This window comes from Betta splendens, chromosome 4, assembly GCF_900634795.4.
Source record: "Betta splendens chromosome 4, fBetSpl5.4, whole genome shotgun sequence".
NCBI lineage: Eukaryota > Metazoa > Chordata > Actinopteri > Anabantiformes > Osphronemidae > Betta > Betta splendens.
Window position 1 is genome coordinate 21,268,445 of NC_040884.2, and position 23,195 is coordinate 21,291,639.

The 23,195-nt window shown below is 47.9% G+C and overlaps 2 protein-coding genes across 2 annotated transcripts; both read left to right on the forward strand.

Moving 5' to 3' along the window:
- The first annotated feature begins 209 nt into the window (after positions 1 to 209).
- Positions 210 to 8,287, forward strand: ptchd1 (patched domain containing 1). The gene is made up of 5 exons (XM_029148720.3): positions 210 to 581; positions 836 to 1,407; positions 3,069 to 3,783; positions 5,835 to 6,547; positions 6,642 to 8,287. The coding sequence occupies exons 2-5, from the start codon at positions 994 to 996 to the stop codon at positions 7,740 to 7,742; spliced, it is 2,943 nt and encodes a 980-aa protein (XP_029004553.1). The 5' UTR covers positions 210 to 581; positions 836 to 993; the 3' UTR covers positions 7,743 to 8,287.
- A 1,366-nt stretch (positions 8,288 to 9,653) lies between these two features.
- LOC114852861 (mucin-2) lies at positions 9,654 to 22,904 on the forward strand. The gene is made up of 21 exons (XM_029145524.3): positions 9,654 to 10,072; positions 12,243 to 12,334; positions 12,414 to 12,739; positions 12,840 to 13,107; positions 13,721 to 13,750; positions 13,933 to 13,965; positions 14,338 to 14,472; positions 14,581 to 14,622; positions 14,707 to 14,783; positions 15,208 to 15,311; positions 15,501 to 15,634; positions 15,970 to 16,081; positions 16,153 to 16,217; positions 16,301 to 16,348; positions 16,574 to 16,641; positions 16,723 to 16,760; positions 16,879 to 16,921; positions 17,007 to 17,041; positions 17,121 to 17,248; positions 17,330 to 17,447; positions 17,585 to 22,904. Exons 1-21 carry the CDS (start codon positions 10,038 to 10,040, stop codon positions 22,902 to 22,904), a joined length of 7,251 nt encoding a protein of 2,416 aa, XP_029001357.3. The 5' UTR covers positions 9,654 to 10,037.
- The last annotated feature ends 291 nt before the right edge of the window (positions 22,905 to 23,195 follow it).

The window sequence follows — 23,195 nt, forward strand, 5'->3', positions numbered from 1 at the left end:
TTCATATCATTAGGCCGCCATCACACACGATTGCTCAGTTAAATTCCTACACATCTTCCTCTGTCTCTGTCTCACTCGCTACACAGCGACGTTTGTTTCTCTGCATTGTAGCGGTGCGCGAGGCGGCACAAAAAAAGAGCGAGCGGTGAGGGCGGTGCGATGAGAGCGAGAGAGGGAGAGAGAGAGAGAGAGAGAGAGAGAGAGAGAGAGAGAGAGGCGGATGAACGGGGCTCTGTGATACGAAAGCCGGTAATTAGCGGCGTGCCTTCGCGACGAGCAGGGCACTGCTGGCAGAGGAGCAGCCCGGTGGCGGACGATCAGCTCCGGGGCGATGAGGAGAGGGGGGAGCGGACGGCGGAACGCATTCAGCCGCAGAGGAAAGCTGTGGGGACCATTTCACAACCAGCTCCAGCGGCGTCCCCGGCGCGCGCATCCTGCGTCTCGGCCAGCCGTCGGGCTTCCGTGGTGACTTGTTGATGTAGGGTGGAGCTGGACGCGCGCACGGCCAGCAGCAGAACGTCCCGGTGTGAATGAGATGATCTCCGTCGTCACGGTGCCGATCCCCCGGATCCGCTCTTTCGGTATGTGCAGCACAGCGTTCAGTTTAGAGCCACTACGGGTTTTCTGCGAACTGCCCGCGCGCGCACAGACAACTACTGATCATTATTACGCTTAGAGAGACGCTCGTTGTGAGCCACTTTGGCCACGCAGGTCGCACGCGGCGCTGCACGCAGCAGGGTCGCGCCTATTAAATGTAGAGGAGGTTGTCATTATGCTGACTAACGGCAGCGCAGAGCGACGCTGGCTCATTTAACAGCTTTCTGTCCTACTCCAGCGGGGAAAGGGGCGCCCTTCTGACCGCGGCAGGGTTGGGTTCTCACGTCTGGTGACCTCCTGCTCCGGGGACGACCCCCCCCCCCCCCCCCCCCCCCCCCCCCCCCACCAGCGCAGACTGACGGTGACGGAGACCACCGATGCGTCCGGCAGCTCCTGATGCTCGGCAGTGCTCCGGGGCTTTCCGGTCGGTGGGAGAGGCTCGAGCCGCGCCCGCGCGCTAGGATGCTGCGCCAGGTGTTGCACGCGGGCCTGAGGACCTCCTTCCACGCGCTGGGCCGGTTCGTGGCGGGCCACCCGGTGTTCTTCGCCTCGGCGCCCGTGCTCATCTCCATCCTCCTCGGGGCCAGCTTCAGCCGGTACCGCGTGGAGGAGGACGTGGAGAGCCTGCTCGCGCCCAAGCACAGCCTGGCGAAGATAGAGGGCAACCTGGTGGAAAGCCTGTTTCCGGTGAACCGCTCCAAGCACGCGCTTTACTCCGACCTCCAGACACCGGGCAGATATGGGCGCGTGATCGTCACCACCCGAAAGGGCAGCGTGCTGGAGCCGCTTCACCTGGACACCATATTAAAGGTATGCACGCGCGCTGCACGTTCAAAGTTGTAAAGTCGGTGAGCTGAAGGCGTTCCGACCCTGAGAAACAGAGAAGAGAAATAAAATGGGTAACGTGCTGTTGATAACAAAGAAATGAATGGACACACAGGCAGGTTAATTAGTTGTATTTCCCGAGGTATTGGCCATAAACGGAGCAACCTCTGTAGTCAGGAAGCAGAGCAGTAATTACTAAATGGATTTAGCTGCAGCTCCGAGGACGCTTGTCTCCACATTGGTGCTCCTAAATGGATTTATGAGTAATTCATCCCTGGAGCAATCAGTCAAATGCTTTTATGAAGTTCTGTGGTTAAATACACATCTTGCAGGCTCTTTTGTATCCTCTATGGTTATGGTTATGGTGAACTGCTTGTGTGCAACAACAAGGCGTTAGTGCACAGAGAACTCAGCTCTTTGGGATGTGCATCCTTTTCTAACACAGCAAAGCAGTGTAAGATTATGTAACAGAGATGCTTTTACTTGCACGGCGCTCCAACCTGTTACATACAGTATTGTCTTCTAGCTTCAAGATTCTTCAGTTAGCCTTTTTCTGTCTCCGCTTGCTCAAAGCCGGCGTTGCTTATTTGCCAGTGTTTCCATTTCTCAGAAAGCTTTAAAGAGCCCTCTGAAAATAGGTCTGAACCTGTTGCATGAGACCAGAGTATGTTTTAGTGTTGACAGCATCTGCAGTATAAACAAGTGGAAATGGGGAACTCTGGACTGTATAGTGGTGTAGTTGTTGGCTCCGTCCAGTCCGGTCACATGTGCAGTTTGCATGTTGCTCTCACGTCTGCAGTACTGCTTGTCTGTTTTCCTCGAGTGCTACTTCCTCCCACCACCCGAACACATGCAGTCGGGTTAATTGTGCCCTTGGGTGTGAGTGTGAGCGTCTGTCCGTCTCTGTGTGGACTGAGATGGACTGGTACCTGTCCCTCGGCAGGACCGAGCCTGAGTCAGAAGATTGTCACAGTGTGATGCTGAGATGCTGAATTATCTCATCAACATGCAGACATTCATGGTCCCCAGAGGATGATGTCGCGATCCCATTAATTTCAGTGTCACCACGTCCTTTAACACAGCAATTAATGCTTTCAAGAAAAGTCAAAGACAAAGAATTTTGTAATATCTGCAGTTAATGTAGCCATAAAAAGACTGATTGGATGGACCTGTGGGGGATTAGAACTATCGAGAACCTGCTATCAATCATTATGACTGATAATACTGTTGTTTACAATAGAAAAAGTAACAAAAGCAATAACAAAGGAGTTTTCTAAAAGCCTCCCTCCAAGTTTTCTGTACACATTCCTACACAAACACACACTTCCTCACTGAAGCTAATGCAGCAATCTGAGGGAGGTTCACTGTGGTAGAGACTGGCATCAGGCCTGTTGCTTAGTAACCAGCACCGAGGATGCTGGCAGCCATAGAGACAGAGCCGGAATCAGAGACCACTATTGAGAGACACTACCACACGCACACTCCCCCACACGGACATTATCTGCCTCTTCTTTTCAGTACACGAGGTTCACCACTGAGTTTTGTTGGACCGCACAGGGAGGAACTTTCTTCACAGTTGGTCAGTGGGAAACTGGACCACTGGGAATCTAACTGAACACACTTCTGTGTCGTGTGTTTGTGCACAGCTCCACAGACGGATCTACCAGATGCAGGTGACGGTGCCGGCCTCGGGCTCCAACAGCTTCAACTACTCCTTCTCCTACCTCTGTCTGCCCGATGACAAGAACGTCTGCATCATCGACGATATCATCCGCGCCATGGAGGAGATCCAGTCGGCTCGCGCCTTCAACCGCACCATCCCGGTGCTGCGCTACCCAATCACGCAGCTGGCGGACGGGCGGCAGGCGTACATCGGCCACCAGCTGGGCGGCGTGCAGGGGTGGGGCCCCAACGGCGCCGTGAGGGGTCCGGGGCTGGGAGCCAGGGGCGAGGCTGTGCGATCCGCCCGGGCGCTGCAGCTCACCTACTACCTCCAGGCCCGGGGCAGCCTGATGGACCGAGTGGCTGGCCAGTGGGAAAAGGCCTTCTGTGCAGAGTTACGGCACTTCTCGGCGCTGCACCCGAAGCTGGGGCTCTACCCGTCCACTTCCTCGTCTCTGAGGACCGACTTCCAGTTCTCCTCTGTGCTGGCGCGCCGCCCCCTGTTGGCCAGCCTGGGCGTTTGCGGCTTCCTGGCCATTCTCTGCTGCTCCATGAGGGACTGTGTGAGATCCAAACCCTGGCTGGGACTGCTGGCTCTGTTGTCAATCACGCTGTCAGGCCTCACGGCTGCTGGGATTCTGAACCTGACTGGAGCGACCTACAACTCCACCTACTTGGGCATCCCCTTTGTCATGCTCGGTACGTTTAAGTCGAATACTTAACACATACAGTATGTGTCTTTTTTTTAACCTTCTCCACTTACAATTGTCTGGAATTGGCCTTTCATGTATAGGTCACAGCATTTTTTCCCTCAGTCCTTACGGTTGTTGAACACATCAAATTCACAGCAGCAACACATAAAGGCAATCAGAGAAAAGGTGAAGCTGACGCACGACAGGTGGGCTGCTTTTAAATGGCAGACTGCCTGTGCCCACCGTCTGCTCCTCTCGCACCTGTGATGGGTTTTGCAGATGCCAGCCTCAGGCTTAATGCCATTTCAAAGTAGACAGTACATCAAAATGACTGACAAGTGGTGGGGCATGGACGTGACTTACTGAGGGGGCGGATGATGGCAGAAATAACACATTTTCTGACAAGAAAACTAACAGCGAAGAGTCTTAAAAATTTGCTTGATGTTCAAACTACACGGGTGGGATTTGTTTTTGGTTTTGCAAGAACAATTTGAGCTCACAGTTACTGATGTGACTCTATAGTTAATGCTCGGCACATAATTGCTGTATTTCACCATATAAATAAAGTGTGCTGCTGCACACTGGTGCACACATCCAGCTCCAGTGTCAGAGTCTCATACAGTAACTATCAACTACATCAGGACATGTGCAAAGAGGAACAAATTGGTGCAGACAGGACGCACTTACCCACGGAGCAGCTCCACACCGAGCTCTACAGCCCACAAATAGACTGTCAGCTGAGGGGAAATGTGTCCAATTTTATTTAGATCGAATACGTTTCTGCTTTTTTCCATCTTGTGGTAAAGTGAATATTTGCGATGGGTACAGTGATGTTTTTTGGCTTGGGAAGTAATATCAGACACTAATATAATTAGGGTTTGTTCTTAATAATCCATCAGCAGTTCACCCCAAATATTCTGCATGGATGCAGAGCAGCGATCACACTCGAAGCCACTACAGAACTCAGTGTTTAAGTGTTTCCTTTATGTTTGCTCAGCACTAACAGAACGTGTTTGTGTGATGTCAGTCTGTGTAACGGAAAACTCTCCCATGTGCTGTGAATACCCACCAGCACACACATGCAGTCTATACCGTAATTATTCCGTAATGTGGAGGAGGAAAGGCTGCAGTTAGTCTTAAAATAGCTGCAGAGACGCGAGGGATTGCTGGATGAGGGGAGTTCGATAAAATATCACTCTGAATAGCGTCTGATGTCGGGATTCTCTGCAGAAAATAAAGTTAAACTGTAGCTAGGAGGAAAAGGAGCAGGCAAAGGCGAAGGCGGGGGAAATCAGAACGTGAGCGCTTCTTAGCCAGTGACTGGGCTCTACTTGTTTGGGTCAGGTTGGGGCAGGACTGGATTAATTATCTTTCTATTCTAGATAATCATTAGCAGAGCTGGAGCACGTCTGAGTGTGTGGACAAATAGCTGCTGAAGCCATGACCAACGGCTCAAATGGTGAATTAGAAGCAGCCGTACAGTAAGTGTCGGTACGTTACGCCTCTTGTGAGTGCTAAGCGTTTTGTCATGGTGGCAGGAGGAGAGGGGACAGGGGTGACTGTATCACCGCTAACTCACGGGTGCCATGGCAACCACAGAAAAATACATCCACATACCATTTCCTGTTTGGACCCGACATCCACAGGTACACGGCCAGACCATGTTGTGTATGCGTGAAGCTAACGTGTGTGGACCTGGATCACAAAAAAGCTTCATTTCCACGGTTTCTTGGATCCATCATTTCACATGTTCCCACTTCAAAGAGAGTAGAGGTGTGATATTGTGCAGGGAAGAACAGAAAACCCGCCTGAGACGCAGTGAATCAAAACGATTTCTGTTATAATAAAAGCATTCTAGACAAAACTGCAGGGCGCTAAGAAACGAACCAGCTCCTACTCCCTCAGGCTTTTCAGACTTCACTTGATTTGTGCTTTTTTTGTTTAGTCACATAGACTTTTATTGAACTGAGATGAACTTTTTGTGTGTAGACGAAAAATATATCAAGTAGCCTGTTTGAACCTGAATCCCTAAGCCTCGACATTTGTGTCTCCGATCAGGTCACGGCCTCTTCGGCTCCTTCGAGATGCTGTCGTCCTGGAGACGAACCCGCGAGGACCAGCACGTCAAGGAGCGGGTGGCCGGCGTCTTTGAGGACGTCATGCTGCGTTTCTCTGGCTCCACCATGCTCCACCTCATGACTCTGGGCCTCGCCGCCTCGCCGCTCACCAACATGGAGGCCGTCCGGCTCTTCTGCCGCACCGCCGCTCTGGCCATCACCATCAGCTACGTGTACATGCTGTCCTTCTACAGCTCCTGCCTGGTGTTCACGGGCTACTTAGAGACCGGATACAGACACGGATGCTTCTGCCGCAGAGTCCCCAAACCGGAGCGCCTGGACTCCAAGCCGGCCTGGTACCGGTGCCTCATGTACACGCGCTACCAAGACGAGGCGCAGAGCACCAGCGTGCCGCACGCAGCCGGCCACGGTCCCCCTCACCCACCAGCTCCCAGCCTGACGCACACTCACGTGCACACGCACCCGCACGCCGCAAACAACCCCAACGCACACGCTCACATGGTGAACTCCGCGCACGCGCACCCGCGCACGCAGTCGACGGCCAGTGCGGACCCTCATCCTCAGGACTCGCACCTGCTGCTGGGCTGTGTGAGGCGTTGCTATGGGGACTGGATCACTAACACCTATGTCAAGCCCTTTGTGGTCCTGCTGTATCTGATTTACATCTCCTTTGGGCTGATGGGCTTCCTGCAGGTGAGAATCACGTGCACATTGAGCTTGTACTTTACGCAGACGGTGAAGTCACAAATGAAGTCTGTATCAAATGATTCTTTTGTTCTTTTGGCAGGTGACCCAGGGTTCAGACCCCAGTGCGCTGGTTGCCATGGATACAGCCACAGTGTTGTACACTCGCGCCCAGCAGCGCTACTTCAGCTCCTACTCACCTGTCATTGGATTTTACATCTATGAGAGCGCCCCCTACTGGAACTCCTCGGTGCAGCGGGACCTGCTGGAGTACGCCAAGGGCTTCCAGCGAATCAGCTGGCTGGAGGCGTACCTGAACTACCTGTCCGACCGCAACCAGTCCACCAGCCAGCCCCGCGAGAACTTCACCCACATCCTGCGCCACTCCTTCCTCCGCGAGCCGCAGTTTGCCCACTTTGCCGACGACATCATATTCGCAGAGCGGGGCCAGGGCGAGGAGCCCGATGTGGCGGCCTCTCGCATCTTTTTGGTCGCCAAGACGACGGAGAACAAGCGTGAAGAGATGTCGGTGCTGCTGGACACGCTGCGGCGGCTGTCGCTGACGTCGCAAGTCCGGTTCCTCATCTTCAACCCCTCCTTTGTCTATTTGGACCGCTACGCTGCAGCCGTCAGCTCGCCGCTCAGACACTCACTGCTGGCGGTGCTCTTCCTCCTCGGTTTGTCCTCTCTGGCGGTCGTGGAGCCGCTGGTGTCCGTGTGGCTGGGCCTCACCTTGCTCTCCGTCCAGTTTGGAGTACTGGGCTTTATGACCTTGTGGGGGGTGGAGCTGGACTGCATGTCTGTGCTGTGTCTAATCTCGGCTTTGGGGCACTCAGCGGACTGCAGCGGCCCCCTGCTGTGCAGCTTCACCTCGGGCCGGGGGGAAAGCAGGACTCGCTGGGTGAGAGTGGCGCTGGAGAGACACGGGGTTCCCTCTCTACAGACGCTCATCTGCTACAGCGCCGCCCTGGTGCCTGTCGGCTCCGTGCGCTCCAACCTCACGTGCACGCTGTTCCGCTGCCTCGCCGTCACCGCCGGATGCTCGGCCCTGCACACCCTGGCGTTCCTGCCCACCCTCCTCACGTTCCTGCCCCCCTCCAAGAACCGCGGCCACCGGGCCGGGGGCGAGGGGCAGAGACAGGAAGTGGAGTGCGTGGAAATGAACGACAGCACTCGAGTAGTCGACCAGATCACCACTGTTTAAGCACGGGACGCTGCTGCTTTTATTTGGCCTCTTTATTGCCATGGTAACCACAAACTGGGAATTAGTTAATGTAGTTTGTGCAGCCTCTGTGCATGCTATAGGAAAAAAGGAGGGAATCAGACATTGACAACTCAAAACAATTACTAACAAGTAACGTGAAACAGGAGGCTGGTAAAGACGAGCTTTGGGCCTGGACGGTACATTAGCCCATTAGAGGTGCCACAATTTTCACATGTAGGAAACTCGCTTTATATCAAATCACATTGTTTTGCTGCTGCTGCATCTTCCCATCACACAGCTGCAATGACGCGAGGCAATCATCTGTGACTTTCTACTTGCCAGACAATGACGTCAAATTAAGAGGACGTGGTCTGGACTGGGTTTGGCTTTTTAAATGTTAGCAATGGGCGATTTGTTAAAGGGCAAAGTAGCCGTTCACATTCGTAGGTCAAAGGTCAAACGATGATGTCAAAACTGCACTTTACTTTGTTACTTTGTTATGGTTTGGTTTGGCTGGAATGATCAAATAAAGTGGGGTGAACCTACCTGTGTCCAAATGGGCTCATCTTTCATGCTAACTGGTATTACTGATATATAATTGTACGACACTCATCGTTCATCGTAAACCACTCTGAATGAAAGTATTCTCTCATTCTTTCTCCATCTTCTCTTCTGTTACATCCTCATACTTTTTCTTTTACTGTAGGTAGGAAAAGTTGTTGCCATCGAATTCATGTCTGTGTGTGGGAGTGTTTGCTATTGTTAATCCTCGCTCCTCTCTGACACTTGTCTGAGTTAAAGCCTCGTTAAAGCTCTGTTCAGCCCCCACAGCCATTAATCTGATAGGGAGGCAGTTCCTCCTGTGAGCTGATATTCTTATTACTACATACTTATTTTAACTTATTTTACAGGTTTTGTCCTTGATGAGTTGTGGGTAATCTGGCAGTTACTTTACAGTTGAATATATTGTCAAAAACTGGGATTCTGTCTAAAATAGCGATATATTGCAATTTCTTTGTGGTGTAAAGAGTAAACCACCATACGAAAAACACTCACAATGTGTATAACACTGCCATCTACTGGGCTGGAGTATTTGTTGTCTGTGTCCATCTGCAGACAAGTTGATTCAGTCAGTTCATTTCTTTTTCGCTGTCATTCAGTGTGTGTGTGTGTGTGTGTGTGTGTGTGTGTGTGTGTGTGTGTGTGTGTGTGTGTGTGTGTGTGTGTGTGTGTGTGTGTGTGTGTGTAGTGTAGGTTTGTGTGTGTTTTGAGTGGAAGTAATTAGGATGCGTTCATTGTAAGAAACATTGTAGGAAACTAAACTAAAGCAAGAAGCGACACGCTCTGATGTTGTGTCACTAGTCGAGCAGCAACACTCTCGCTCTGCTCCACTAACCTGCTACTGTTATCGATGGCTTAAAATGAACAAAGGCTGATATTTGAGCCACCGTGGAAAGAATCGCTTTAGCCTTTATTGCCCCCTTGTATTCAGCATCAAACAAACGTATTTAATTACCCAGATTACCTCCTCAACATACACACACGCACTGACAACACAGGAGCATCCTGAGATTTCTGAAGATCGAGCCTGAGGCTGTTCTTGTTTTTTCTTTGTAATTTTTCATTTTTGATGTTATGTCATAAGCCATTCTTCAGTTTCACTTTGCTGCGTGCGCCTGGACAAAGAAAACGAGAGAGAAAGGGATATGTTAGACTGGTTTGGCGACCAAAGCCTTGTTGAAAACCATGGAATTTTGCATGTTTTTCATGTTTTGCAAATTGTTGAAATATATGGAATATATTCTTTTGTGGCGCGAGAACACCCCCCCCCCCCACACACACACACACACATTTGCTCAAACTGAAGGTTAATACCCTGTCCAGGAATTGTCTGGCCCCACATCCTGTTAAAGCAGCTGCTGCCCTGCAGTCATACTGAGATTAAAGAATAGATAGAGGGATAGATAGATACAAAGACAGACAGAGTCTGTCACTTAAACTTGGTGATGATCCCTCCCATCTGGGGGTGTGTCAGTATTTCTTTACTGTCTCACAGGCAGACCTCACATTACAGACATTGTGATTTCCTGAGCGCACCTCCACAGGCCACAGAGGTGGATTCAGGAGTAAAGAGCAACTGAGCACAGAGAAGAGCGGACAACAAGAGAGTGTTGGGGCCAGTTGGATCTTACGAAGACGGATGAACAAGAAGCCAGAAGCGATGGAGCGACATGTGAACTGTGTGACAAGAGCGAAGCGACAGCGTCCTCCAACACAGAACCCCTAAAGGTTTACATGTTCCCACCCTGGATGCTTTTAGAAAGCAAGAGGTAAGAACGCACTTGACTTAATTAGCTTAACCAGCTAAACACGATCACTATAATTAAAGAAAAGTGCTCTGAATCATGTGAAACATGTTCTGTATGCGAGGGTGTGGAAGCAGCTGACAAAGAGCTTTAATCCTTGCAACAACATTAAACTATGGCTCTGACAATAGAGACACAGGAAAGAAAAGAGCCCGCAAACAATTCTAGAAATGTCTGTGAGCTGTTTTCAAGTCAAAGAGTGTGGGAACAAATGGACAGACTCTGGTTTTATTTGAATAGAATGTTCATAAAAATCTAATGAGCTTTTAATTAAAAACATATTAAACCTGTTTTATCTGTAAAATCGCTTCTAAAAACTCTCATTAAACCTTTAATCTGTAGATGATATTTCAGTTAAATCCATTGTTCAGTGTATCGTGAGATCAGATGATGTAATTGTGACAACACTGTATCAGTGGTGGTGATATGGATCAACTCTCTTTGATATAGATAAACTCAGCAAAGCCAATGATCAGATTTGATCTGTGTCTATAAATGAACCATTCCGCATAGTGGATAGAAAAGCCAGTTGATCTACAAGCAGCAGTATCTATTTACAGCAGTAATTGGAATTATACGAGGGAGCGTTGCTTACACACAATCACAGTCTAAAGGCACCTGATGCTTCCGCCGCATGATTATGATTGTGTTTATATGATTTCACGCCAGAGGTTAAAACAAGGAGTTGCGGAGCAACTACACAGCTTCTGTTTTCACGAAAATGCAAGCAAATAGTTATGTCCCCTTATTTATTGTCACAGACGAGAACAAAGTCAAGCATTATGTCAACAATACTTCTGTTAAATCTTTAATATTGCAAGAATCGTAGGACAAGACATAAATATTGAATATTCTCAATTTATAAACTATAAATAAATGATCTTATTTAAGATAATTTTTTATATAATAATAAAATTAATTCAGCATTTTATTCAGAGTCTCCCTTCTTTTATTGCGTATGTAAATAAACTGCCTGTCGTGACAAGTCAGTCATGACCCAACGCATTTGATGAGCTACAAAAACATACACAACAATGTCCAGAACTTGGAAGCACACACGCTGCACCATGTTAAAACAACAAGAACAATCAAATCAAAAGAGCTTTTCAGCTCAGATGACTTCATCCTTCTGAGAAATGATTCCAGGTCACAAAGTGTAATCTGAACACTTTCTATTCCTTCGTTCACTAGTTGTGAACATGAGAAACATTGAGTCCAGTGTCCAGTAGACGGATGAGGTGGTCATTCAGCACAGCTACTGTTTAATGTGCTTGAATTCAGCTGTAACAAAGTTTGGAGACGTCAAGCGTAAGTTGTGAGTTAACGCTTTAGACGTTGCTTTTATTGAATTATTATTAAGATTGTATCGTTGCTCACTGGCTTTTTATGATGTAGTTGTCTGGATCTGGACTTTAAAGTAGAGAGTCAGATTCTCTTTTTTTGGAATAATGTAGTGTAATATTTTTATACTTCATAAATGAATCTTCTCCAGCAACGTTTGGACATTTGAATATTAAAGCAATATTTAAACGGTTGCAGACAGTTTCCATTGTTAATATCCCTGCTTCAGTGACAGTGAACAGTGACAAGTGATGTTTCCACTGGATTTCCCTAGATTTAGTTTCAGTAACGCACATGTAAACTCATGCTGCTGAGCCTTGGTGGCAGCCTCTCCCCAACCCACCGGCTTTAATTCCTTTGTAATTCACTTTGTAACGAAAACAGTTTAATATGAGATACTTAGCTACAATCTGCTTTAGGAGTAAGCTGAGATGAAAAACAGCCACTTGAAGGTGTGACTGCAGACGCTGTAATCCAAGCCGCCGTGTGCTGCCCGCCCCTCCGCAGGGACAAAGCCACAGATAACATTAGATCGTTTTACTTTACAAGCTGTAAAGGGGGGTTTCTGTGCAACCTGGCAGGTTACGGGACACAATGACACACCGCTATCATGTCAACGCCTCAACTTCAGGCAATCGCTGGAGGAGGAAGCTCCTCGCAGTTGTTATAACAAAAACAAGCAATTAACAAACTCGAGTTATGAGTTAAGATAGAGATCACAACAACAAGGATGGTGAATAATTCAAAAGTATAACTCTTCAGTATGAGTTTAAAGCTCTGATTCTGTTTCCAGGAGGATGCATTGGTTCAAGGGACGGTGGAGAGGTTCACATCATTTCCATCTCCTCATCTGGCTCCTGCTGCTGGCACTGGCTCCACCCACAGGTAAAACCCCCACAGGGTCTAAATGGATCTGTTTCTACCAACGTGGTTCAGACCTTGAGTCCTACCGCTGTTCCTGCAGCACTTGCTTCCTTCCTGGGGGACACCAAGGCAGTATTAAACGGCTGTGAGGACCACTGGACCCTGCAGGCCAGGGCCGCCGTCCCTCAGCTCTCTCGGATGACGCTGTGCGTCCACATCCGTGTGGTGGCCCCCGGGGCCTGGGAGGCCTTCTCCTACAGCTCCACCTACGCGCCCAGACCCCAGCTGGGTTTGGAGGGAGACGACGGGGCGCTGTACGTGTGGCTGCTCAGCAAACGGCACAGGTTTCCTGTCCGGCTGTCCCCAGAACAGTGGCACTGGGTGTGTCTTCGGATGGACGCACCTGGCAACTCCTTTGGCATGAAGGTGACAACAACAGCTCCACTGAGTAAAAGCGGACGCGTCATCAGAGGCACAGTTGACACATTCTGTTCTGTTCTGATCTGTCACTGTGTGAACGATCCAGGTGGATGGGGAGGTGGTGGCTGAGAGGACGGTCTCCGCTCAGGCCATCCCCTCGGCCGGCTCCCTCTGGCTGGGCTGTGGTCCCAGGCCCCGGACCCCGGGGGCCAAACGCGGAGCGCTGGAGCTCTACCTGTTCGGCATGTGGGCGGACCTGGGCGACCACGGGCCCTGTGAGGACGGGACCCTGGTTCCCTGGGACGCTGAGTCCTGGGGAGTGACCAGTCCCAGAGCTGCAAAGAGGGACCACAGCCTGATGTGTGGCGAGACGAGTACGTAAACTTCAGCCTAAACTCATCCCTGACCTCACGTCTGACATACAGTACTATAGGTGTTGCTGTGATGGAGGTTTCAGGTCAGGCCAGCTGCTATAAATAGCTGCAGCTGCGTGACACTCGTGCGTAATGCGGCTGCAGTGAAGTCGTAGAAGAGCTTCTTTAAGCTGCGTGTTTTCATTCCTGTTCTTCAACTTGTCATTCATGTCACTTATTGTTAACCACTGTTTGTTCTCCAGTCATAAAGATTTGTTCACGAGAGCTGTTATTTTGAGGAGAATAGCAGACAAACATGTGTCTGTTCATGGAAATATACATTTCTGCTTTTGTTCTCTGGTTTGGCAGCTGGGGGAAACATGAAATTACAGATTTCGGCTTATGTGACACCCGTCAACACCAAGTCAAGCCACAAATCCTGTGCCAGACACAGCGAATTAGACTTTTAGTGTCTTTTCCCTAAAGTCGTATTTTCTCAGTGTTACCCATCCCACTGCACCTCACACTGAACACCATGCCTCCATAAGCACTTCTACCATCGCTAACCCCTGAGCACGTGCATGGACTCACAGCATGTTACAAACTGAATGTTGCATGTTTCTGTGTCTTGTAGACCACAGACGCTTGAGACGCCGCAGAAGAGGTCAGTCAGGTGACTTACTGTGTATGTCAGAAGCATCTGTGAGCAAACTAACAAGAAGATTACTAATCATTCATGTTTCATGTTTTATCCTATTTCTCTCCAGTGTTGCTTTTTTCAGCTACATTTCACAACAACAACATCTTTAACTACTGACTGTGTTTTTCTTTTTAAATTAACTACAGATCTCTTGAGTTCTGCTCCAGCAATAACTACAGGTCAGTGATAGTTAACGCCCCAATAATAAAAGGATTGTACGCTACATGTTTTTGATTGAGTTTTATCTGTGCAGGTGGTCATTTGTTTAAAGTCTGTATCTAATTTGCAAATATCTGATACTGTACCTGTGTCATGTTCACGCGGCTTCCTGTGAACCACTGCAGCTTTCTGTTGAAGAGGCACCACTGCATTAGAACCCTAACCCAAGCACATTGAAGTGTGTGAAGCTCATTTCAATCTAGTTGATTTCTGTCAGTTTTGTCCAGTTGGTGGATAAGAAATTATGCAGGGCTGCACAAAAATGCCTTTATTTAGCATCAACAATTCAAACAGCAGCGTCATTAATGAAACATTCTTCCAACTACAATCAGCAATAGGCGTCATCGCAGACATCCTGGCGCCACCTGTGACACCAGCTCTGCCCACTCAAACCAGCCCAGCCAATCAGATGCCAAGCATGCTTCTGCCTGTCAATCAAAGCACACCTGGAATATCACTCATATCAGGTGAGTGTGATACAAATACGGTTAGGACATATTTGTGTGGGTGTTAGCTGCAATGACACACTCGTTGTGATACTGATTTCAATTTAAATGTTTTCCTGTTTTGTTTAGGTTATTTAAATTGTAACATCAGCCAACTCTGCTCAAACAACAGTAAGAGACAATCAACATTTGGCCCATCACAGTTTCACATTCAAGCACATCTGGTCTTTTTTGTGACGTTGTATGTTCATACAGCTGCCTACTTTTGGATGTCCATAAGTGTGCAAGTCAGCGGGGGCAACGGGATCGACCAATCCGTTGTGAGAGATCTGGTGAGAGTGGAATCTTTCCCCGGTTTCCTCGTCTGACTTCACGCATTTCATAACTTCAAATGTCAAAAACGGGTTTTGCCAGCAGAGGATTAGTTTGTAGGCGCAGCAGCGAATTCCTTCTGAAATTGCAGCACATTCCAGACATGTGATGCAGCTGATATTATTTGGACTTAAAAGGCCCTGAGTTCTTTGATGTTTACTTGTAAAATGGATGCGAGATCAGTGTCAGTGTTGTTAAGATTGAATGGTCTTGATTTAATGAATGCGATGGCAGTGCAGCTCCAGTTTCAGTTGGCAGATATCGACTAAGAACTTGTAACAAAGCCAGTGCATGTTGAAGCTGGACAGGACAATCACCCTCCTCTCATCGCATCCTCCACACTATTTGCATCCATCCATCTGTGCCTCTCAATCTTTCACACAGGTGTCCAGTGCGTTTGACTGCACAAAGTGGCTGGCAGGCTTCTGCCAGGGGGGCAACCAGCCTCAGATAGTGGAGGTGACCTGTGCGGTGAACACCAGCATAAGGTAACGAGGTGTCAGCAGCTTTTCTTTTGAAGCCGCTACATTCTGTGCGTCCGCCTGCGGCTCCTCACAGACGTGTGTGTGTGTGTGTGTGTGTGTGTGTGTGTGTGTGTGTGTGCGTGCGTGCGTGCGTGCGTGCGTGCGTGCGTGCGTGCGTGCGTGTGTGTGTGTGTGCGTGCGTCGGGGTTCCAGGAACACGACCTGCAGCGTGCTGTTGATGCTCAGCCGCGCCGTCTCGCCCTGCGAACTGCAAGTGGCTGGACAGTCTGCACTGCAGCGGTCACAGACGATACAAGTCGCCATCGTAGGAGTAGTGGAGCGAGTCGGTGAGCGCCGGACAGTCAGAGGTTGAAGCTAGTGGAGCCTAAACGCCCCCCTCCGAGGCTCACAAGCTGTTAGAGTCACAGTATAGTCACATAAAGTCACTTTTGCATACAAGCTTAGCCCTAAACAGACACATTATATAATAGATATAGATATACCTGTTACATGCAAAACAGCAACAGGAGGACACACATTTGCATATACTGTACTAACAAGAGCAGAGCACTTCTGGTGACTGTGTCCATTTAGTTTCTCTACTTTTAGCCATAAAACTTTATTAACCTGCGTTTCAGCCTCTGTGAATCTAATTAGAAGAAGTGACTTGGTTGTTTTCCAGGTGTGAACGTGTGTGAGCAAGAGGCGCCCCCCAGTGGCGGGTTCCTGAGGTGCACCTCCTCCCTGACGCTGAGTCAGATCTGTCAGTCCAACCAGCAGCCGACGCTGACGTGGTGAGCGCTCTTTGTTCCCAGCTAGTAGCTCCACCTGTGCCTCCACTGTCTCACCCCCATCTCCCCACCAGCTCCCCCATGGAGTCCGGCTCCAACCCAGTCTCGGTTTTACAGCCCCAGTCCGACACCTGCGTCTGTGAGTAACCCACAGGCTCACTGTGCTCTGCAGGATTCGGTGTCGCTTCTGCTGCTGCTTAACCATGTTTCTCTGTGCCTCAGGGGAAGCGTCTCGCTTTTGTGACTGCACCGCTTTTTGTAGCTCCTCAAGTAAGAAAATGCGACGTGTTACTGTATGTGTCTACGTCAGGTTATGCTGGCCTGCCATCAAAAGGCGTGTCTGTATGTGTAGAAACAAAAGTGATATTAAAGCATTAAAGTCTCGGAGCAGAAGGTCGTAAATGTTTTTTGAAGGTTTGGATCTGAGGCCAGAGCTCTGCCCTGAGCTTCCTTTGTCATGCTTTATGTCCTTTCTTACTGTGTTTTTCTTTTCAGGCCAGTTTTTTGCTACGGAAATTATTATCACAGACTCTTCTATTACCATGAGTGTCCTTCAGAACGTGGTACGTGCAACACAGCAATGCACAGCTGTTCAGTACATCCTGTTCTACGCTCTGTCCTGACTGTCTGCTTTTATTGAACAGTTGTCAGAACTTCGAGTCCTTCACGCATGTGAGCCGGGGTACGTTTGTAGCACCAGTAAAACCAGTAGAAACAATCACAGCTGTTTAATCATGTTGTGATATATAACAAAAATTCCAGTAGTAATAATTCACACATGGACAATTCTTTGTGTGCAGGTCAAACTGTGCAGATTATGTAGAGATTGTGGCGCGCTACCAGGTAAAGCTCACTGCATCACTGCAAGTAAACGTTCCCCATCCGTTCACGCTGGCGATCACGTCTCATAACAAATCTCTTTACCCAGGCTGCACATGTGGAATGTCCGGGCGCCCAACAGAGGTACCTCCTAGCATCCATGTGCTCCAGTCGCTCCTGTTGTGCACATCTAACATTGAGGTGAATGCTGGTATGGTTCCAGGCTGTACAGCTGCATGCTGATACTGGAGATGTCCGGTCCGGTCAATGAGTGCTCCCTGGGAACGCTTCTGCAACAGCTGATCAATGGCATCCCTGGCATAACAAGCCAAACAGCACTTAAAAGACTGAGTTAGTTTCCATGTTCCACATTCTGATAAGTCATATTTAATGTTGTAAATGCTTTCTCTAATTATAATCGTCTGTCCTCAGTGGTTTGTGGCCCTCCTGGGTTGAACGTCACCAGCTTCCTGACATATAATCTGACCTGGGCATCCCTCAACCTGCTGAGCTCTGACATCTGCCAGCCTGACCCCTATCAGTTTGAATGGTAAATATATAACATGTTTATGTAATAAATTATGTACTTCACATGCGCAGTTATGAAACTGTACGTCAACTGTAAGTCAGAAAATTAATTTTGTGATTATCGCTTAATGTTTATAATATTTCTCTGTTCCATCACAGCCAGCAGGATGAGACGCTTGCTGTTCTCCTAATTAACACCTGCCCTCAGACGCCTCTCACAACCAACAACAGCACAGCGCCGACCTCCACTTTGTCCAACAACACCGTCAGCACAACTCCAGAAGTGAACAACACCACACAAGCCTACACAACTCCACAGACCAATATGTCACAAGAGACGGCTCAACCTAACGCCACAGCTCCACCTTCCCAGTCTGCAGCTACACAACCTGTGCCACAAGCCAGCTCACCTGTGGCTGTTCTTGACAAAACAGAGGCACAGTACAATGACCAACCCAACACAACCACTAACGCTGCACAACTAAACACAACTAGGGTGTCTGTCAGTAGCTCTACAGAGAACATCACACAATCTCCTGCAATGCAGTCTACAAATGATTCAGCAGTGCAAAGTGAAAATGCAGTTGGAGCTTTGACACGTTCACCATACAACACAACTACAGTTACACCTTCTAGTAGCACAACAGATTATTATGTAGGAGCAGTAGAAGCATTGACACCCCCTCCAAATGACACAGCAGCGAACAGTGTAACAACAGCTCAGCCTGTTACAGGACACATTGTAATAACATCTGGACCTCTAAGTGACACAACAGTGAACAATATAACTCCAACTTCACCTGTTACAGCTTCTCCAGTCAACACAACAATGAGGAATGTAATATCGACTCGAGCTTCTGGTGACACAATCGATAACACTGCAACAACAACTGGAGCTTCTAGTGACACAACAGGATACAGTGTAACTCCAGCCCCAGCTGTTACAGCGTCTCCAGTCAATACAACAGTGAACAATGTAACAACACCTGGAACTTCTAGTGAAAAAATAGTGACCAATGTAACTTCGGCTCCACCTGTTACAGCTTCTCCAGTCAACACAACAATGAGGAATGTATTAACAACTGGAGCTTCAAGTGACACAGCAGTGAACAATGTAACTCCAGCTTCATCTGTTACAGCTTCTCCAGTCAACACAACAATAAAGTATGTAATATCGACTGGAGCTTCAAGTCACACAACCGATAACACTGCAACAACAGCTGGAGCTTCTAGTGACACAACACGTTACAGTGCAACACCTGGAGCTTCTAGTGACACAACAGTGAACAATGTAACTCTAGCTCCACCTGTTACAGCATCTCCAATCAACACAACAGTAAAGAATGTAATATCGACTGGAGCTTCTAGTGACACAACCGATAACACTGCAACAACAGCTGGAGCTTCCAGTGACACAGCAGTGAACAATGTAACTCCAGCTTCACCTGTTACAGTTTCTCCAGTCAACACAACAATGAGGAATGTATTAACAACTGGAGCTTCAAGTGACACAACCGATAACATTGCAACAACAACAGCTGGCTACAGTGCAACAGCTGAAGCTTCTGGTGACACAACAGTGACAACAACAGCTGGCTACAGTGCAACAGCTGAAGCTTCTGGTGACACAACAGTGAACAATGTAACTCCAGCTCCACCTGTTACAGCTTCTCCAGTCAACACAACAATGAGGAATGTAATAACAGCTGGAGCTTCTAGTAACACAATGGTGAACAATGTAACAACTGGAGCCCCTAGCAACACAGCTGGCTACAGTGCAACAGCTGAAGCTTCTGGTGACACAACAGTGAACAATGTAACTCCAGCTTCACCTGTTACAGCTCCTCACATCAACCCAACAATGAGGAATGTAATATCGACTGGAGCTTCTAGTGACACAGCAGTGAACAATGCAACTCCAGCTCCACCTCCTACAGCATCTCCAATCAACACAACAGTAAAGAATGTAATATCGACTGGAGCTTCTAGTGACACAACCGATAACACTGCAACAATAGCTGGAGCTTCAAGTGACACAACAGAATACAGTGCAAAAGCTGAAGCTTCTAGTGACACAACAGTGAACAATGTAACAACTGGACCCACTAGTAACACAACAGGTTACAGTGCAACAGCAACGACACCTGGAGCTTCTGGTGACACAACACGTTACAGTGCAACAACTGGATCTTCTAGTGACACAACACGTTACAGTGCAACACCTGGAGCTTCTAGTGACACAACCGATAACACTGCAACAACAGCTGGAGCTTCAAGTGACACAACACTGAACGATGTAACAACTGGACTCGCTAGTAACACAGCAGGTTACAGTGCAACAGTGGGTGCTTCGAGTGACACAACAGTGAGCAATGAAACTCCAGCTCCACCTCTTACAGCATCTCCAATCAACACAACAGTAAAGAATGTAATATCGACTGGAGCTTCTAGTGACACAACCGATAACACTGCAACAATAGCTGGAGCTTCAAGTGACACAACTGGTTACAGTGCAAAAGCTGGAGCTTCTAGTGACACAACAGTGAACAATGTAACAACTGGACCCACTAGTAACACAACAGGTTACAGTGCAACAGCAATGACACCTGGAGCTTCTAGTGACACAACACGTTACAGTGCAACAACTGGATCTTCTAGTGACACAACACGTTACAGTGCAACACCTGGAGCTTCTAGTGACACAACAGTGAACAATGTAACTCTAGCTCCACCTGTTACAGCATCTCCAATCAACACAACAGTAAAGAATGTAATATCGACTGGAGCTTCTAGTGACACAACCGATAACACTGCAACAACAGCTGGAGCTTCCAGTGACACAGCAGTGAACAATGTGACTCCAGCTTCACCTGTTACAGTTTCTCCAGTCAACACAACAATGTGGAATGTATTAACAACTGGAGCTTCAAGTGACACAACCGATAACATTGCAACAACAACAGCTGGCTACAGTGCAACAGCTGAAGCTTCTGGTGACACAACAGTGACAACAACAGCTGGCTACAGTGCAACAGCTGAAGCTTCTGGTGACACAACAGTGAACAATGTAACTCCAGCTCCACCTGTTACAGCTTCTCCAGTCAACACAACAATGAGGAATGTAATAACAGCTGGAGCTTCTAGTAACACAATGGTGAACAATGTAACAACTGGAGCCCCTAGTAACACAGCTGGCTACAGTGCAACAGCTGAAGCTTCTGGTGACACAACAGTGAACAATGTAACTCCAGCTTCACCTGTTACAGCTCCTCACATCAACCCAACAATGAGGAATGTAATATCGACTGGAGCTTCTAGTGACACAGCAGTGAACAATGCAACTCCAGCTCCACCTCCTACAGCATCTCCAATCAACACAACAGTAAAGAATGTAATATCGACTGGAGCTTCTAGTGACACAACCGATAACACTGCAACAACAGCTGGAGCTTCCAGTGACACAGCAGTGAACAATGTAACTCCAGCTTCACCTGTTACAGTTTCTCCAGTCAACACAACAATGAGGAATGTATTAACAACTGGAGCTTCAAGTGACACAACCGATAACATTGCAACAACAACAGCTGGCTACAGTGCAACAGCTGAAGCTTCTGGTGACACAACAGTGACAACAACAGCTGGCTACAGTGCAACAGCTGAAGCTTCTGGTGACACAACAGTGAAAAATGTAACTCCAGCTCCACCTGTTATAGCTTCTCCAGTCAACACAACAATGAGGAATGAAATAACAGCTGGAGCTTCTAGTAACACAATGGTGAACAATGTAACAACTGGAGCCCCTAGTAACACAGCTGGCTACAGTGCAACAGCTGAAGCTTCTGGTGACACAACAGTGAACAATGTAACTCCAGCTTCACCTGTTACAGCTCCTCACATCAACCCAACAATGAGGAATGAAATATCGACTGGAGCTTCTAGTGACACAGCAGTGAACAATGCAACTCCAGCTGCACCTCCTACAGCATCTCCAATCAACACAACAGTAAAGAATGTAATATCGACTGGAGCTTCTAGTGACACAACCGATAACACTGCAACAACAGCTGGAGCTTCTAGTGACACAACAGTGAACAATGCAACTCCAGCTCCACCTCCTACAGCATCTCCAATCAACACAACAGTAAAGAATGTAATATCGACTGGAGCTTCTAGTGACACAACCGATAACACTGCAACAACAGCTGGAGCTTCAAGTGACACAACACTGAACGATGTAACAACTGGACTCGCTAGTAACACAGCAGGTTACAGTGCAACAGTGGGAGCTTCGAGTGACACAACAGTGAGCAATGAAACTCCAGTTCCACCTCCTACAACATCTCCAATCAACACAACAGTAAAGAATGTAATATCGACTGGAGCTTCTAGTGACACAACCGATAACACTGCAACAATAGCTGGAGCTTCAAGTGACACAACTGGATACAGTGCAAAAGCTGGAGCTTCTAGTGACACAACAGTGAGCAATGTAACTCCAGCTCCACCTCTTACAGCATCTCCAATCAACACAACAGTAAAGAATGTAATATCGACTGGAGCTTCTAGTGACACAACCGATAACACTGCAACAACAGCTGGAGCTTCTAGTGACACAACAGTGAGCAATGCAACTCTAGCTTCACCTGTTACAGTTTCTCCAGTCAACACAACAATGAGGAATGTATTAACAACTGGAGCTTCAAGTGACACAACCGATAACATTGCAACAACAACTGGAGCTTCTAGTAACACAACAGGTTACAGTGCAAAAGCTGGAGCTTCTAGTGACACAACACTGAACGATGTAACAACTGGACTCACTAGTAACACAGCAGGTTACAGTGCAACAGCGGGAGCTTTTAGTGACACAACAGTGAGCAATGAAACTTCAGCTCCACCTCTTACAGCATCTCCAATCAACACAACAGTAAAGAATGTAATATCGACTGGAGCTTCTAGTGACACAACCGATAACACTGCAACAATAGCTGGAGCTTCAAGTGACACAACAGAATACAGTGCAAAAGCTGAAGCTTCTAGTGACACAACAGTGAACAATGTAACAACTGGACCCACTAGTAACACAACAGGTTACAGTGCAACAGCAACGACACCTGGAGCTTCTGGTGACACAACACGTTACAGTGCAACAACTGGATCTTCTAGTGACACAACACGTTACAGTGCAACACCTGGAGCTTCTAGTGACACAACAGTGAACAATGTAACTCTAGCTCCACCTGTTACAGCATCTCCAATCAACACAACAATAAAGAATGTAATATCGACTGGAGCTTCTAGTGACACAACCGATAACACTGCAACAACAGCTGGAGCTTCCAGTGACACAGCAGTGAACAATGTAACTCCAGCTTCACCTGTTACAGTTTCTCCAGTTAACACAACAATGAGGAATGTATTAACAACTGGAGCTTCAAGTGACACACCGATAACATTGCAACAACAACTGGAGCTTTAAGTAACACAACAGGTTACAGTGCAACAGCTGGAGCTTCCAGTGACACAACAGTGAACAATGTAACTCCAGCTCCACCTGTTACAGCTTCTCCAGTCAACACAACAATGAGGAATGTAATAACAGCTGGAGCTTCTAGTAACACAATGGTGAACAATGTAACAACTGGAGCCCCTAGTAACGCAGATGGCTACAGTGCAACAGCTGAAGCTTCTGGTGACACAACAGTGAACAATGTAACTCCAGCTTCACCTGTTACAGCTCCTCACATCAACCCAACAATGAGGAATGTAA